This window comes from Sitophilus oryzae, unplaced genomic scaffold, assembly GCF_002938485.1.
Source record: "Sitophilus oryzae breed Bouriz unplaced genomic scaffold, Soryzae_2.0 scaffold_926_pilon_pilon, whole genome shotgun sequence".
Classification (NCBI taxonomy): Eukaryota; Metazoa; Arthropoda; class Insecta; order Coleoptera; family Curculionidae; genus Sitophilus; species Sitophilus oryzae.
In genome coordinates, this window is record NW_022147557.1 from 551,639 (window position 1) to 570,383 (window position 18,745).

The 18,745-nt window shown below is 30.1% G+C and overlaps 2 protein-coding genes across 3 annotated transcripts in view; one reads left to right on the top strand and one right to left on the bottom strand.

Annotated features, from left to right (window-relative positions):
- Nucleotides 1-18,745, top strand: part of LOC115890798 (rap guanine nucleotide exchange factor 4) — a 691,873-nt gene that overhangs the window by 212,218 nt on the left and 460,910 nt on the right. The window lies entirely within an intron of this gene.
- Nucleotides 1,613-11,594, bottom strand: LOC115890800 (aspartate aminotransferase, cytoplasmic-like). Its single transcript, XM_030911145.1, has 7 exons — nt 11,273-11,594; nt 9,686-9,867; nt 8,955-9,063; nt 7,038-7,406; nt 6,309-6,474; nt 6,110-6,252; nt 1,613-1,861 (listed from the first exon to the last, which is right to left on the bottom strand). Exons 1-7 carry the CDS (start codon nt 11,379-11,381, stop codon nt 1,719-1,721), a joined length of 1,221 nt encoding a protein of 406 aa, XP_030767005.1. The 5' UTR covers nt 11,382-11,594; the 3' UTR covers nt 1,613-1,718.

An 18,745-nucleotide genomic window follows, 5' to 3' on the forward strand; every position in this document is an offset into this window, starting at 1 on the left:
CCTCGGTTGATTATACGAAAACGGAAAGATGTAGAAACAAAATATTTTATGGGTATATGAGGGGAGGCAATGTGCACGATTTAAAATTATTTTGAAATGTACAGGGTGTGTCAGAACTAAGATCCATACCAAAGTTATATTTTTTCTTACGGAACACCCGGTATTTTATTTCATTTTTGCACTCTTGGGCATAAAATAAGGCATTCATTATAAGGGTTTAATGTGTATAAACGTTTTGGTTTTTTGAGATATTTAAAGATATTTAAATATGCATGCTATAATAAAAAAGTTTGTCAACATTCTGTACATTACTTTTCAGAATTAATTCTTGTGCTGACTTTTAAGCCGGACAAACAAACTTTACTAAAAAATTTGATTGCTTCCTTAAATCTATACAGGGCTATCAAAAATTTCTGGTCTATTTTAAATATTTATTTTACATAAAAACATCTTTATTTCAAATGGAACACTATGTATTTTTTTGAATAAGTCCAAGCAGATTTAAATGCTCTTTCAAACTATATTACGGTTTTCTATACCTATCTGGCTCAGGTTTTGAATAAAAAGCAAATTTTCGATAAAATGGTAATCAAGATGGCTGGTGTCGCCATGGCAATTTTCTAGTAGCTATTTTCAAAATCGACATTAGTTTATGGACTTTATTTCAATTTATAACAGGTTATTTTTATTTAATTTACCTACAATAAGGTTAATAAGTAAGTATTTATTATTCTATCAAGAAAAATGAAGCAGAATCCGTTGGCGGAAGGAATGGATTATGTTACTAGTTTATTTTGTGAGGACAATTGCTTGTCGACCTGAAGGGTTTATGCTCAAAGGTAGCCAAATAGGAATTTTCTTGACAAGCGTTCCTTTGAAAAACTACTTTTCCTATTTCGCAGAGTGTTTAGTGTGGTATATGAAAAATCTATTCGGCCGAAACCTAGGTAAATTAAATAAAAGTAAACTTATAAATTTAAATAAAGTTCTAAACTAACGTAGATATTGAAAATAGCTACTAACTGTTACTAGCAAATTGCCATGGCGACACAAGTCATCTTGATTGCCATTTTATTGAAAAATCGCTTATTCAAAATCTGAGCCAGATAGGTATAGGAAACCCTGATATAGTTTGAAAGAGCATGTGAATCTGCTTCGATTTATTTTAAAATATACAGGGTGTTGTATTTGAAATAACGAAGTTTTTATGTAAAATAAATATTTAAAATAGACCAGAATTTTTGTATACATTTAAGGAAGCAATCAAATTTTTTAGTAAAGTTTATTTCTCTGGCTTCAAAGTCAGCACAAGAATTAATTCTGAAAAGTAATGTACAGGGTGTTGACAAACTTTCTTATTATAGCATGCCTATTTAAATATCTTTAAATATCTCAGAAACCAAAGCTTTCAAACATATTAAATCCTTATAAAAATGCCTTATTTTATGCCCAAGGATCTAAAAATGAAATAAAATACCGAGGGTTCCATAAGAAAAAATATAACTTTGGTATGGATCTTAGTTCTGACACACTCTGTACATTTCAAAATGATTTCAAATCGTGCACATTGCCTCCCCACATATACCCATAAAATATTTTGTTTCTACATTTTTCCGTTTTCGTACAATCAACCGAGGCGAATGAGGTGCGCCATCCTGTATAAAATATTTGAATCTTATTAAATATATGCTATATTTCCAACTATCATCAGTTCAATGCTATGCTGGTATTTCTGTTAGAGTTTCCTTGATACATTTCGCAACATATTCCACATTGCTTGGAGTAAGACCGCACATGCTAATGCGCCCTGTACTAAGCATGTAGACGTGGTATTTCTTAACCAAGTGCTGAGATTGAGCAGCTGAAAATTAAAACAATATTGAAGTAATCTTCTTGAAATGACACTAATATATCAATTTATAAACTGATCTATTTTTCTAACAAAACATTGATTTCAGAATATATGGAATGAAAATTCCCAGTGCCTAACTAACTACCTACAGGGTGGCCCATCGAAAACGTTCCGCAAGGCATAACGGCCAGGGTATTTTTTTCGTCAAAAAATCCAAAAACACGTCAATTTTGTTTGTGAGGGGGGCAAATTTTGCTCTAAAAATTATTGCAAAATCTTTAACCCTCTAAGCGGGGGTGTCATCCACCAACTTTTTTCAAATGGGAAGGGGGGTCAAGTGACACCGCAATGAAAAGAGCTTTCTATTCTCTATATTTCCCCGCTTCGTTTTTGAAAATCGGTCGAGTCATTGAGAAAATATGAAGGATTGAAATTTGAAAAGTTTATTTAAACATTTATCAGAATAAATGATAAGATATATATATATATATATATATATATATATATATATATATATATATATATATATATATATATATATATATATATATATATATATATATATATATATATATATATATATATATATATATTAATATAATATATAATATTATTTCTAGAAGTTTACGCATTTTTTCACTTGCCACAAGGTTGAACGGCCAGGTTAGTACCGACAGTGTGCCGATTAACTACACCGTTCAAAAAGAAAATACACTTATCCGAAAAACACACATTAAATAGGAAATTATTATCATTCGCCACTCATAGTTTCACAAAATTGCAAGCGACGATCAAAATCGTCTTCGTTGAGTTCTTGTACCAACTGAATTTTGTACGGGTGGAACTTGTGTTTTTTTAATATCCTTTGGACAATTGTACGATTCACGTCAGTCTCATTGGCTAATTTTCTTGTACTCAGCGTACTAACCATGGCAACTTGGCCCAATACGAATACCTCCATAGCTTCATTTACTACAGGATTTTCCCTCTGCCTCTTTTTATTCATTACGGAACCAGTTTCGCGAAATTTTGTTACTAACTCGCGAACAATTTTGCCATAAAGGTGTTTGTCAGGATAGCGTTCATTGAATATGTGCCCAACCCGATACATTCATTATTTTTAAAATAAAGTTCGATTATTTCCACTTTTTCTGCAAGTGAGTACACCATAATTGTTAAAAAGTTTAACGATATTGAGAAGAACTTCAACGCACCACTCACAGAACAGCTACTATCTAGCAACTACCGCAACTGACCGTTCAACCTTGTGGCAAGTGAAAAAATGCGCAAACATCTAGAAATAATAAGAAAAAACAGCAAATTGGTCGAAGGAATTTATCATTATCATTTACTCTGACAAATGTTTAATTAAACTTTTCAAATTTCAATCCTTCATATTTTCTCAGTGACTCGACCGATTTTCAAAAACGAAGCGGGGAAATATAGAGAATAGAAATCTCTTTTCATTGCGGCGACACTTGATCCCCCTTCTCATTTGAAAAAAGTTGGGGCATGACACCCCCGCTTAGAAAGTTGTAGATTTTGCAATCATTTTTGGGGCAAAAGTTGTCCCCCTCACAAACAAAATTGACGTGTTTTTTAATTTTCTGAAAAAAAAATTACTCTGGCCGTTATGCCTTGCGGAACGTTTTTGATGGGCAACCGTGTATTTGTGTAGTCGGTATTTGTTTTTCAAGAAATTCATTGACAGAAACGGGCATTTTTTATTATGTATGCTGCTCCACAAATTGTTTGGAATTATTTTACTAATATAACTTTTATAAATTTAAAAACGAATTAGTCTTAGAAAGATCTAAAAACGAATTGTGAAAGTTTTTTTTAAATTCACCACCGAAAAGGGTATGACATAAAAATGTTCACATACTTCTTTTGCTTAGATCAAAATTAACCGAGATAGAGTGGGCTAGAAACTAGGGGATGATAGTAGAAATTTAAAAAAAAATATATAAGTTGCTGAAAAATTCATATATTTAACATTTTTACTCAATTTGCTTGGAAAATTATAACTTTTAATTATTTTTTTTAATTTATAGACCAGTCGACAAGTGGTTTTAGGTGGAAATAACTAGAGGCAAGCTGCAATAAAACTTATTCTCTTTGTTTTGGTTTGTTGAATACTCTATTAAAGTTGCACGGTCTATCGATCCCGGATTTGGCCGCCATATTGGAAAATACTGTCAAATTATGACATTTTTATGTTTTTTTTTTAAATAACTCGGTCTGGGTGCACTGTACAGACAATTTGAAAGATACAAAAAAAGCTATTTAAATTTTCTACAAAAAAGGTCCTATTCACTGATTTCGTGCTTGAACAGGTTAACGAGATACAGGCGCTTAAATACAAATCATATATTTTCTAGTGGTTCATTTAATATGACAAACTGATTCTATGTAAATTTGAATAATTTGCCAGTACAAATTTATATTTTTCTTGTGCTCGTTTCCACACTACCTGGCGGTAGAGCACTCGGCGCACTTTTTTTTAAGTGGTTTCCCCTATAGGCCTAATCCTAATCTTTGTGTCTTACTTCGGAATAGTATAATGAAACACTAAAACTAAAAGTTGCCCGAACTGGTTTGCGTAATTGACCGCACCCCGGCAGCCGTCTTGCGCTGTTGTCGAATAGATCAAGTATCAAATTTAACGCTAGCGCACATTAAGATGTATTTAAAAAAAATTGGCGCCGGTAGGCACGTATAGCCGCCCATACTAAAATATGTTAATAAAAATTTGGTAGGCAGTTCTTTTAGTTTCAGAGTAAAGGAATTTTTCCAACTTTGGTCCGCGGTTATTTCCCCTATCCGCCACCTGGGGTCACGTCCGATGGGAGTTTGGAGTTTTCCACACGGATTTTGTCAAAAACGCACTATGGAAACCCGGAATATCTCAAAAACTGCGACTTTGACTGATTTTGATGTTATTACAAATTTTGTTGCAAATATTATTCCTAATCTTAAATTGAAAACCGCGTTTCGCTAGCTACTGTAATTTTGTAGTTACGATTTTTTTAAAATTTTTAATTATTAAATTAAACGACGTACCGACTGGCCTATTACCCCGAGAAGGGGTGAAAAATATAAATAAAGTGTTTTTGTTTTCAAAATTTCGGAGAAACGGTAAACGACTTAAAATAAACTTTCAATAAAAGCTGTCCAGTAGTTTCTAGCCATCCTATCTCGGTTAATTTTGATTTGAGCAAAAAAAGTATAGAGACCAATTTTATGTAAAATTGGACCCTCTACAACTTCTATTGGAACTTTTTTTTCCAGTCCTTACTGTTTCTCCGAAAAATCGTTTTTAGATCCTTCAAAGTAAATTATATCAAAAATTCCAAAAATTTATCAAAACTTCGTATTTGAAGGCCTATTTTCTTGGACTAGAATGTCTAATCTTATTAGTGGGGAAAAGAAATTTAGATACAAAAAGCAGGGACATTAATAATATTGTAATTGAATTTTATTAAATATTAAACTTTCTACTCCAGAAAAAGTTAAATGTTTTTAGGGTTCCGTATCCAAAGGGTAAAAACGGAAACCCTATTACTAAGACTTTACTAGACAGTTGATAGTAGTTAGACAGTTGAAATTTTTACAGATAATGTAACTATGTTGCCGCTGTAAGAACAAATACTAAAAAGAGAATTAAATAAATGTTTATAGATAAAAAAGTACTTTCACTAAACATTATCTTTTAAGTAAGAATTTTAAATAGAATCTTTCAAGTCCTCGGTGGCCGCGTAGTTAAAGCGTTAGAACTTTACGCTGCTATGACGTCGGAGCCGTAGTAAGGCAGGTTCGAATCCTAGTCACGGCGACTTTTTTTTAATCGGTAGGTTAGGTTAGTTTTTTTAATTTTTACATATTTATTTTTACTTTTTACATATTTATTATTGATTAATACAATTTTTAGTAATGTGTTTCTTCATTTTTTTATACGCGCAATTACTTATAGGCGCATTCAAAATTTCAGCTAAATCGGAAAAAAGTTTATAATAATATAGTGTCTAATGTTGTACAGATAATGAATGGTACGGAACCCTTCGTACGCGAGTCCGACTCGCACTTGACTAATATTTTTAATAATATTGTAAATGCCAACCAGCCAGCTTAATTTCGCATGTGACATTTTATAAAATAAATGAAGTTAAATTCCAAAAGAGAAAAATAGAATATGTTTTAAGACCAGTTTATCAATTTGTGTAATTTTTATGACAACTTATCTAGAAGATATCATACCATTTAAGCCAGTATATGAAAACATTCCAATTTGATCAGTTACGTGGTTCCATGATCCAGGTGCACCAATTCGTTCCAATTCTTCTCTTAGTTTCTGTCTCATCTCTTTGATTCTGGAAGACATGGTTTTGATGTTGTCTCGCCTACAGTAAAGATATATTACAGATATTACATTTAATCAACAGAACTGTAAATTTACCATTGATCATATAACTCATTGTTGCTCAGGACGTAGTGAACGATTCTGGCCCCGTGAGCTGGTGGATTCGAGTACATTCCCCTGACTATTAGAGTGATTTGTGATTTAACAGCTGGTATTTTTTCAGGATTATTCAAAACTATGGATAAATTCCCAACGCGTTCGTCTAAAACCATCAAAAGAATTTTATTTTTGTTAAAATTATGAGTTTTTATTACAAATCACAAAAACCACGTCATAAAAAAATAGCAGAGCATATAAAGTAAGTTAAAATTAACTTTTCAAAGGAATTTTGAATAGGGAGCACCCTTATAAAAATATTAAGAATATATTATGTCTAATTTAATAATACAGCCGGCGTTGGAATCTTTGCTGTTACAACAGCAAAATTAAAAAATGGCTGTCACAGTTAGGGCACCCACACTTAACTTTTAAAACTGGAAGCGCTAAATATTTAGTAGCTAACTATCATAAGCAGATGTTCAAAACTCAGCTATTTGGTCTTAATTATCTGCTCATGGAGCTAAAATTGTTAGCAGAATACTCGTCCAGTGTTAAAAGAAAAAATGGGGCTGGAAGAACCCTTAGAACTCCTCATTTAAACCAGCGTGAACTCACACTGGTTTAAATGACAACTTATAATAATGTGTTGATTAGTTCAAATTTTAGATGCCAGTGGTATTAATAATTATTCCTAAATTAAGACAGTGGTATTAATAATATACTTACTATACAATCCAAAATTCTTAGCAAACGATTGTCCACACAACAGCTCCAGTCCTTCTTTCACGAAAAACCTTACAGCCCAAGCATCTTTATCCAAATCCCCAGTTGCAAACCCTTGGTAAGCCGAATCGAAGAACGGAAACAGTTTTTTCTCCTTGATAACTCTGGCAACTTCCCTCCATTGGTCTTGGGTAGGGTCACAACCAGTGGGATTGTGCGCGCAGGCGTGCAGAATTATCACGGCACCTTCTGGAGCGTTATTCAGGTCTTCCAGGAGTCCGTTTAAGTCTAGGCTACGGTTTTCTGCGTCCCAGTATCTGTATTCTCTGGCGTCTTTGAAGCCGGCATTGAGGAATACCAATCTGTGGTTACCTACATAGAGTATAAAAAATAGTTTATTACCTATTGTTTTAATAAAGTATTCATGGAAGAATTATTTATATTCAGAAGCAAGGCATGACAGATTACCTATAGATTATTATTTAAAAATAATAACTAATAATGAAATTTTACTTTTTTTTGTAATAAAATTGTAATTTTGAATTTATCATCTGTTACTCATCTATTTCTTTAACTCTTAACTTGTGTATTTGCGAGGTAAGTTTATTTCAAAAAAGGGGTATATTAAATAGTTTATTTTTAACCAAACATACTATAAAAGATCTTTTTAAAACTAAGCATAAAACATACTTTGTAGTGCTTATTATACAGTATGTCTCCGATTGTCTTTCCAAGAGGAAAAACATTTTATCATTGACATTTGAGAAAAATGCATTCCTCATTAAAAAAAATTTGCTTGTTCTAAAATGGTTAATCCCGTTTATACTTCTCCAGATTTCCATACCTTTTTAGAGAAAATTAAGAAAATATGGTTGAATTTTTTTCCTAGTCCTTAAATACCAAAAGGCGTTTCTATGGTAATATAACTTCGTTTTCATTCCTTGATAGATTGTTATTCATAAAATTTTAATTAACGTAATATTTTTTGTGATTTTAAAATGTTAAAGAAGCACAAAATTTATTTAGTTCAATGCTAAGGAAAGAATGATAATATTTATCGAAAAATGTGTTACTTTTAACAGCACAGAATATGACGTTTATCATAATTAATAATAACCATCTATAATATTAAAGAATGAAATGGAATTGATATTACCATAGAAACGCCTTTTGATTTTTGGGCATTCAACTATATTTTTTTAAAAAGTTTTTCTTAATTTTCTCTAAAACAGTATGGAAATTTCCAAAAATATAAACGGGATTAACCATTTTAGAGCAAGCAAAAATTGTTATTAAGAATGCATTTTTATCAAAATGTCAATAAAAAAAAGTTTTTTTCCTCTTGTAAAGACAATCCGGGAACATACTGTATACAGTGTGAATAAAATTAATTTGTTTAATTTTTCTAAGGTCTTTAAAATAAAACACCGTTAATTTTTTATTATAGATGAACACAGTTTTATTAAACTTTCTCTTTCAAAATCTTAATCTATCCCAAAATTAATTTACAATATATTGAATTCTTTCCGATTTTGTATTAAAAAAAAGATATATTTTTTATATTTTTATTTTTGGCTTTTCACATATTATTTAGTAATTTCTAGAGTAATTTCTTTATTGTATTGATGCCTAAAAATTATTGATCCAAACAACAAAAAAAAAATATAAATACTATCCTATCTTTCAAGGATCACTTTGTAGAGGATATAATAAATGAGAAAAATTTAGATTTTTTGCAAACGCACTACGCAAAATATATAAAACATTACATAGATTCAAAAATGACTTCCAGTGATATAGTTTATATAAAAGCATTTTTTAAAATTGTATTTTATATAAACCATAAATAAAAAGTGAACTGACGACAACATGCTTTGTAAAGAAAGATTATAGGTATTTGAAATTACTGAATTTACATACCCCATGTCGGATTAGAATAGTAGAAAACTGTTTTTCCAAGCTTAGTTGCTAAAAATTCCGCTCCAACTCTTAATGATCCCGTACCTGAGAGGCATTGTACACCGAATGCCTGAAAAATGTTTTAAAAAAAGTTATTGTCTTTAACATACATTTTCTTAAGCGGCCCATACATTATCAAACAAATTGCGCAACAAAGCGATGCGCAACGTTGTGTTGACTTTTTATTAAAAGTTGTGCATTGTTCAAGAAACAATCATGTCCTCAATTGCCATTGCATCAATTATTATCGTACATATCCTAGATGATGTCGATGATACCAAAAAAAAAACGAAAAAGAAAACAAAGAATTTGGATAAAAGAACTAAAATATTGCACAACGAAGCGCAACACACACATACACTACACAACGCGTTGCGCAAACAGTCCTGTTGCACAAAAGAATTCAAACATTCTTGAAACTTATCAAACAATTGCGCAACGCATCAAACGTTACCATACATTGGCAACTCGTTGCGCAACAGCATGTGTTGCGCAATTTGTTTGATAATGTATGGGCCGCTTTAGTACTATATCACGTAAATTTTACTTATGCAGACAACTAAACTCTGTAATAATTACTTAAAATCAAAACATGCAAAAAAATAATAGAAAAAAACATTTTTTTTTAAATGTATTCTATTCTAAAAATAAGAAATGTAGGAGAATATTACTATAGTTCTTTGTATACATACTCTGTTTTCTGCTAACGCTACACTATCATCCCCTAATAGGATTCGTGTTGCCAATTTGCTGAATGCTTCGAAACCCAGAATAGGCAAATATTCCTTATTCACCTTTTCGTCATTAAGCAACGCTGTTTCGGCTGTTCGTACGACAGGTAGAACCCATGGCTTTTCTTCGTTAGTTCGATAAGCTATGAAAATAAGACACGTGTTAAGTTTTTTGCTCGGTTTTTTTATATTCGTCAAAATTGATTCAAATAGTAGTAATGAACAGCCTTTGTGAGAAAGTAGTTCAAGCATCAACATCAGAATAATAACAGAAATAACTTAAAGTTGTTATGCAGTATTTCTCGTCAGAAAATTCGAAATATGTATGTAACAAGTTGCGAAATGAATGGATAATGCGTCGAGTGCTTAAAACACTATTTTTGCAACGAATATCATACAAGATTTTTTGTGAAAGCGGATAATTTGAGATTTTCATGCTATTATTATTATTTATTTTTAAACATTTTTTAATATATTCTGGTAATGGGTTTCTAAGGCATCGTTTATGCATTGTTTAATGACAAAGTTTTGCCAGGTTCAAACGTCGCCGTATTATTCCGTATTTCCTACAAAGTTTTGTGAAAAAATGAGTGATAATGACAAACCTTTGGATATTCAACAAGCTCTTGAAACTGCGCTATCCACGTTAGTGCCCGCGAGAAGTTGAAAAACTTATACGAGACCACCTACAACAACTTTAAAACCTGGGTCAAAAAAACACATGTTGAGAATTTCACAGAAAAGGTATTGCTAGCCTATTTCCTGAAGTTATCCACTACCGTAAAGCCGTCAACTCTGTGGAGTAAATATTTGATGCTCCGCACCATGATTTACCCGAACAGAAACGTAGATATTAACAAATGCACAAACCTTATTGCATTTTTAAAAAGAAAAGCTTCCGGATATCAGGCAAAGAAATCAAAAGTATTTACAAAACTGGAAATAGAACGCAAAAAAAAAGATTAAGCTCGGTTGCTGAAGAGAGAGAGAGGTTACATTGAAAATTCAATTGAACAGCAACCGAAATAGCAAAAAGAATCATGGGACAGAAAGATACACCAAATAAGAAATTAAAACCAGTTCATGTAGAAGCAGAAGCTACCAGCATTGCCAGTACAAGAAATTTACTTATTCCGACTCCTACAACTTGCATTTCTCTTAGAGACGAAAAGTTGGATGCCTCTTGTATTCACTTTAATAATTTAAATAATTGTACTTTTAAGATTTATAATAAATAAATATTTTTCGTGTTTCTAACGTTGTATTTTTTACTTTTTGGCACTAGTGCCTAAACAAGTGAAACTTTTAATAACTTAAACTGTCAATTTCGAAACGCTTATACTTAATAAAAAAAGTAATGGTCTAAAATAATTTTCAAAATTTTGCAACTTCAAAAGAAAATCTGTTTATAAATATTTAGTACAGTATAATATTTATTTTTATTTTTATTAATAGCGAAATAATCCTTTTTAAAGAATTGAAAAAAATAAGACAAGATAAGTTTCTCACTAAAATTTCTTTGATTTAAAATTACAAAAAAAAACTTACCTCCAGCACTTAAGTTTACTTTCTGTGGAAAATCGTCATTAGGATATTGTTTTAATAAATCAAACACTTCGATAGGTGGTGCTTGTTCCAATGTTGAAAACCACGACATTTTACGAAATCACAAGTAAATTAAAGAAAAAAGAATTTAAAATTCAAAAAGTTAAAAACACAATTTCGGCTAGGATATGGAGACTCAGAACTAACTTCTTTGTTTTGATTTGTTTATGCCTATGACTTATATTTATATACGGTGCCTATATCAGTGATAATTTCTTTTTTCTATTACTCCTATGAATATCTTCATAGATAAATCCACAACCAAAAACGAACAAGAGGCAAAATGAAGATAACGACCACAGTATAGCTATATATGATAATAAGAAACCGCAAAATTAACTAGCATTAGATCGTGTGAAACAAACTGGACTAAACTCTCATAAATTAATAGAAAAAAAAAATAGAATTATGTTCTCCTTACATTAGTTTTATAAAAAAATATATTAATTTTTTTTTGCATAAAAATATATAGCTATTTTTTTCTATATTTATCTACATACAGTTCAAAATTCTTTTTTGGACGGTACATATCACAATTAGTTTTAGTTGAAAAAATTATTAACCTAAATTCACCGGGTGTCAATAAAATCAGCAATTGCATTGATTTCTGTTATGTCGTATAAATTTGAATTATGGGTATTATCACAGATAACGTATTATATAAAATATTTTTATTTTATTTGGTATACAGGATTGTTCAGCACATACGACACGGAGTATTGTAGCTAAACGATTTAATCTTTACAAATTGTAAGTTTTGGATTCGTTGAAGGACTATTAGAGCTACAACTTAATAAATAATTTTACAAGATACAGAGTGCCAACAAACCAAACCAAACCAAATAAGCAAAAAATATTATAGTTGTATTTTTTAAATGGAACACCCTGTATGTTATTCTATTTTTATATTCTACAAGTGAAATAAAGGTAAATTTGATTAAGGCTTATCACACTTAAACCTTACCGTTTTTGAAATACATATTTTCAATTTTATGAAATGGCAGTAAAAATTTTAAGGCTTCATTTCTCCAATGGTATCAAAGTTTTTAATACTAAATATTTACTGAAGATTATTTATTGATCAGATATTTTGTTGCATTAATAAAAATTATATTACCTTATACAGAGTGTCAAAAAATTTATTTTAAATAATTACTAGCCTTAAACGGCAATAACTTGTTTAATTTAAATGGAATACCCGGTATATTTTACACGAATCAGATGCACAATTTAATTGTCTATCAAATTGTGTTATGCCATTTTTTACCTATCTCTTCAAGCTTTCGTAGAAAATGCATTTTCATATAATTTAGACATCATTTATCACTATACCTATGGAATATTGACATTTTACAATTTTTTAAAGCAACTATGTAGAAAATGTACTGGTAGTAAAAATAATAATATTGCAAGCCCATTTGTTTACAAGAAGAAAACTATTTAAATCTTTGTAAAAGAGTATACTAATTATTACTAATTATTAATAACCACCATTATTTTCGCCCAAAAATGAGTTAATTACATACTTAATTGTTTTAATTAATAAATAATTCTAAATAAATGTGGATTTGACTCAGAAATCAATACCATAATTCGTCAAAAAATGAAATAAAATTTATAAGGTGTTACTTTTTACCACAGTGTCTAATACACATACAAAATTCAGTTTTTTAGTATTTGAAGCAATTATTATTAATCAACGTAAAGAGTCAATTAATGTAGTTTGAATACTGGGATCATATTAATTAGTCCTCTTTAACAAAAAATATTTAAACTGCTTTTTATCTTTTAATGAAATAAGCGAACTATATCGACCATATTCGTATCTGTACTCTTTGAAAATGTGTTACATCATTAAAAAAAAATCTAAAATGTCAATATTTCATAGGTATAGTGATAAATGAAGTTTAAATTATAAGTAAATGCATTTTTTACGAAAACTTGAAGAGATAGGTAAAAAATAGTATAATACAATTTCATACACAACTAAATTGTGCATCTGATTCTGAGAAAATATACAAAATATACAAGATACATATAAACGTTAAAAAGTTATTGCTGTTTAAAGCTAGTAATTATTTAACATACATTTTTAGACACTTTGTATATAATACTATTTCGTTTATTATTGCAACACAATATCTGATCAATAAATAAACTTCAGTAAATATTTAGTATTAACAACTTCGATACCGTTGGAGAAATGAAGCCTTAAAATGTTTACTGCAATTTCATAAAATTAAACATATTTCAAAAACAGTAAGGTTTAAGTGTAATAAACCTTCATCAAATTTACCTTTATTTCAATCGTAGAATCTAAATAATAGAATAATATAGAGGGTGTTCCATTTAAAAAAATACAACTATAATAATTTTTAATTATTTGGGACACTCTGTATCTTGTAAAATTATTTTAAATTGTAGTTCTAATAGCTCTTCAACGAAACTAAAATTTACAATTTGTAAAAATATGATCGTTTAGCTACAACACTCCGTGTCGTATGTGGTGAACAACCCCGTATAAAAATTGAATACAAGGTGTTCTATAATAACATGTATTGTAGTAACTAATATTTATGGGGATGACTCATAGACTTTGTTTTGAAAAACATAGTTTTGAAAAAAAAAATCTAATGAATGTATGACCTAAATATCTTAACTTTTGAGAAACAGGGTTGAAGAATTTTCTAAAAAAACATTTTCACTAATAATTCTGAGGTTATTGCAGATATCTTTATTAAATTTGATACACGTCTTCTTTGCATAAAAATGAATATGTATTTTTCCATATTTACATACAGTTCAAAATTCCTTTTTGGACGGTAAATAAATTTGTTATTATTTCTTAAAATAGTGGGGTAGAGCAGTTTCTTAACATGTCGGAATTTTGAATAAGTTACCTTGTCTAATGAAATCTTTTTAGATTTTATTAATAATGTAAAAATTAATATTAAATTATCTCAAACTTTAGAATAGAAAATTATGATACAGAAATACAATGAAGTATGTGTCGTTGGCCGTAGAGACAAAAAAATATTAATAGCAATTTCGCTTATAATCTCTTTGATTTTTCATTAGTCAAATAGTCCAATGTCAGCAAATATGATATTTATAATAATGCATAGTTTTTAAGAATATAACCCTCTTTGAGAATTTTACTATTTTTTCATCCCTATAGACCATAAATAAAAATGTTGAAATCAGGGCATGCAAAACTATACAATTTGATACTTTATATAAATATATTTGAGAGTGGTAAAACCATAAAAATATCAAACATTGTATCGTGACAAATTTTAAATTAATAAACATCCAGAAACAAATTATTAATTTTTATTTTAAAACAATTTATACCGGGTGCGTTTCAAAAGTGGCTCACCCCTATAACTTTTTTATATTTTCAGATAAAAAATTGAGATTGGGTATGTTAATATATGACATAAATTAGGATTGATTGACGTATTCAATTGTTTTCTGTCACTTCCTGTTTCGCCGGAAATGACTACAAGTTTTGATTTTTAAAAATGGTACCCTCGGTTTTTTGTTGCTTTATTCGATAGAAAATGATACTCTGGATAGAATGACATATCATATGTCAACTTTGACATTTTCGAATATGGTTTATTAGAAATTGCAACATGCGATTCATAACGACAATTTGACTTGAAATACCAAGTGAGCGGTACCAAATCATTCGTAAAAAAATGCTTTTTCCAAATATGCCAATGAGCCACCCTCGTTCCGTTTGAAAAAATTGAGATATGCTTAAAAATACGATTTGGGCATCTTTTAACCAGCCGCGGCCAGGACAAGACACGAATAACATTAGACGATCAAATCTATTTTTCCAAAGCTGCTTGATTAAAAATTAGTGTTTTTAACACAGCCTATACTAGCATATACTACTATATATAGAAATTTAAAATTCAATTTTGTTTTAAGCAAAAATGTCAAAAGTTGACATATGATATGTCATTCTGTTCAGCGTAGTAAACATAATTTTCATCGAATAAAGTAAAAAAATACCGAGGGTGCCATTTAAAAATCAAAAGTTGTAGTCATTTCTGGCGAAACAGGAAGTGACAGAATACAATTGAATACGTCAATCAATCCTAATTTATGTCGTATATTAACATACCAAATCCCAATTTTTTATCGGAGAAAATAAAAAAGTTATAGGGAGCCACTTTTGAAACGCACCCGGTATATACACCATCTCATATACAGGGTGGTCCGAACTATATTCCGGAAACTTCGGCAGCATACTCTGCAGATGAAAACAAGTAAACAAGTGCGTATAAATGTATGTCCTAAAATACTTAGTTTCGGAGATACAGGCTGTAGAAATTTCTTTTTTATTTCGATTGCTTCCAAATAATTTCTGAAATAAAGTCAATATTTGGATGAAAATTAGTGTCTGAGAGTTTTTTGACATGAGGAAATTGATTTTAATGTCAATATGACTCCTCTTTATAGGGGGCGACACCTACATGTGTTTTAACTGTTTTTAAGAGTAATAATTTTTCGTCCGTACCGGAATAGAACTACCAAGTAAAAAAATATGCATTTCTATGATATTTACGTAAAAAATGCCTCTTGATAAAAATCGCTACGAAGAATATATGAAAATAAAAATGAAGCTTCAACACCCTCTGTATCTCCGAAACTAAGCATTTTAGGATATACATTTATACGAACCTTTTTACTTATTATTATTTGCAGAATATGCGAAGTTTTCGGAATACAATTCAGACCACCTTGTATATATTACATATACATCATGATTATACAGGGTGAGTCTTAAAGGCAACTCTTAAGGGCAAATATTCTCAGAGCCGATAGATCTCGATAGAAGAAACATATTTACAGTTTTTCAAGTAAATCCAAAATAACCGAAATACTCGTCGAAATATTTTAGTTTGAAGTTATCAAAAAATTTGATTTTTTGCTTAAATGTTGAGCACCACTGGATCTTTTCTATTTTTTTTTGTAAATTTAATCTACTACCTATGTAGCCATATTATGAAAATATTATGTTTTTTAACTAAACATTAAAAAAACCCATTTTTTTCAAAAAATTCCAAATAATTTTTTTTCTCGCGAAAAAAAAACTCATAAACGTATTTCTAGGGTCCATATTTAAGATTCACTCTGTAAATACCACATATTAAATATCACATAATAAATTAATTTTCTAATATATATTAATTAATTAGCAATATTCGAAGTAATAGTTATCGAATTTAGAGCAAAACCATTTAGTTGAATAGAGCTTCCGAACAAATTAAATTGTCTGCTTTAGTACGAACTTAAAAGTAAAAGAACTTAATGCTCTCGTAAAAGGGCTGCGTGACTACAAGACACATTAAGGGCTTTGCTTTTCTCTTATTAGTTCAATAAAATCGGATATAAACTCGGTACAACGCTGACCACCCTGAAATATTAAATTTTCGTTTGGAAATAAAAGAAAATCTTGCAATTCCTTGTTTCAAATATTTATCTAGTACTAATATACAATAGAATCAAAAAAAGATGGCTATGAAATGAATATCGCTGTCATTTTTTATGTAAAATTATATGGGACTTTCATTGATGTTCATTTCCAGGCCAGTTGGACGCCATTTTTTTCTCGATCATGCGGTATTTAGTTCAATGTTTTGAATAAATGAAATGGCGTTTAGAACAGTTTAGAAGCAGATTTAGAACCAGGAAAATAAACAACCTTTTATTTAAAAAAATGCCAATAACAATATTGTTGTGAATTGTAACCAGACTATCAAGGTAAGCTACTTAATTACTGACAAAAGAACCTTTTAGCTAAAAATAGGTAGGCATGTGTATTGCTCATATATTCAATTGTTTGTGTTTATAATTATTATTTATATTTTTTAATCTCTTTCTTGTTTTACTCTTTTGCTTACATTTGTGGTATTTCCTAATATTATGTTACTTCTGATATTGATTATTGCTGATATTGACATTGAGTTATAAATTAACTTTCATGAGTTATAAATGGTGAAACTACACCGACTTTGTCTCATTTATTTACATTTCAATTAATAACATATCTTTATTCATAACTAGCGTGTACCCGCGACTTCATTCGCGTCGAATTAATCATTTGTAATGGTGATGATAAATCAAACCAAGAATTACCATTAACATACAAACTCGATAAAATTTTCTCATATTTATGTCAGCATGAGAAAAAACAATATGGCGATATTATTATATAACATGGTAATATTTGAGGCGTAGTTTCATCTCGTTGGAATTTGACTTCCGAAAAATCCGTTTGCCAAAAATAAGCTTTTTACATCAAGCAGTTTAAACAAAATCGTGGTTAATCAATTACCAAACTTTTTGAAACACCCTGTATGATTTTTGAAAAAATTTCAAAATATGTAAAAGAACAAAATAAATTATGTTCTAGCGTTTTTCCGAATGACTAACCGTTTTTTAAATATTGGCGTTTTCACCCTATTGGAATTTGAGATTCGAGAAACCCCTCCATATCGAACCTTTACACCCCACAGTCAATCCGTTTGCCAAAAATCAGCTTTAAACGTCAAGCAGTTTAAGCAGAACCGTGATTACTCAATGGTCATACTTTATCAAACACCCTGTATAAATTTTTAAGATATGTAAAACAACAAAATAAAATACACGTGTTTAAGAGTTTTTCTTTAAAAAAAACTTACCGGTTTTTAAATAAAAAATATTCTAATATTTAAGGGGTGGTTTCACCCCCTTAGAATTCTAGTTTCAAAAAATCCCTTCTTATCTAACCTCTACACCCTAAAGTCAATCCGTTTTCCAAAAATCAGCTTTTTACGACAAGCGCTTTAAGCAGGATCGTGATTAATCAATGACCAGATTTTTGGAAACACCCTGTATACATTTTTAAAAATCTTAAAATATTGTTACGTTTTTCGTCGGTTCCGGATAGAAAGTCACAATTTATTTAAACACTATTTATTTAACACTAATTAACAAAAACAATAACGATAAAAGACTTATAGAACTATTTACAAACGATTTATAACTAAGAATTTATTTTGAATTTTAGCGCGTCAACTGCACTGGTATATTTATAACTGCGCCCTGTAGGCCATAGCCGCCGGCTTTTATACCGACAGGTAAAGAACTCTAGAATAGTCCATAGATCGTTAGGTGCGTAGAGAAGGTTTTCTAATGTTCTCGTATGTACTAGTCCATTCCAGTGGGACTCGATTCTTCTCGAACGAATGAATCATTACGGTGTCTATTCTATAATGCGATGTTAAGGTCATCTGAGGGCGGGACATATAGTTAGGTTAGGTCGAGTCCACAAGGACTAAGCAACAATATGTAATAAACAAAACAAAATATACGTGTTTAAGCGTTTTTACGGAAACTTGACCGTTTTTTAAATAT

Excerpts from the sequence above, each read along its gene's own strand:
- LOC115890800 (XM_030911145.1), bottom strand. The coding sequence starts at position 11,381 with ATGTCGTGGTTTTCAACATTGGAACAAGCACCACCTATCGAAGTGTTT. Across the intron at positions 6,475-7,037 it reads TAAGAATTTTGGATTGTATA|ACGAACGCGTTGGGAATTTA; the intron begins GTAAGTATATTA and ends TGATGGTTTTAG. Across the intron at positions 1,862-6,109 it reads TTCATATACTGGCTTAAATG|CTGCTCAATCTCAGCACTTG; the intron begins GTATGATATCTT and ends TTTAATTTTCAG.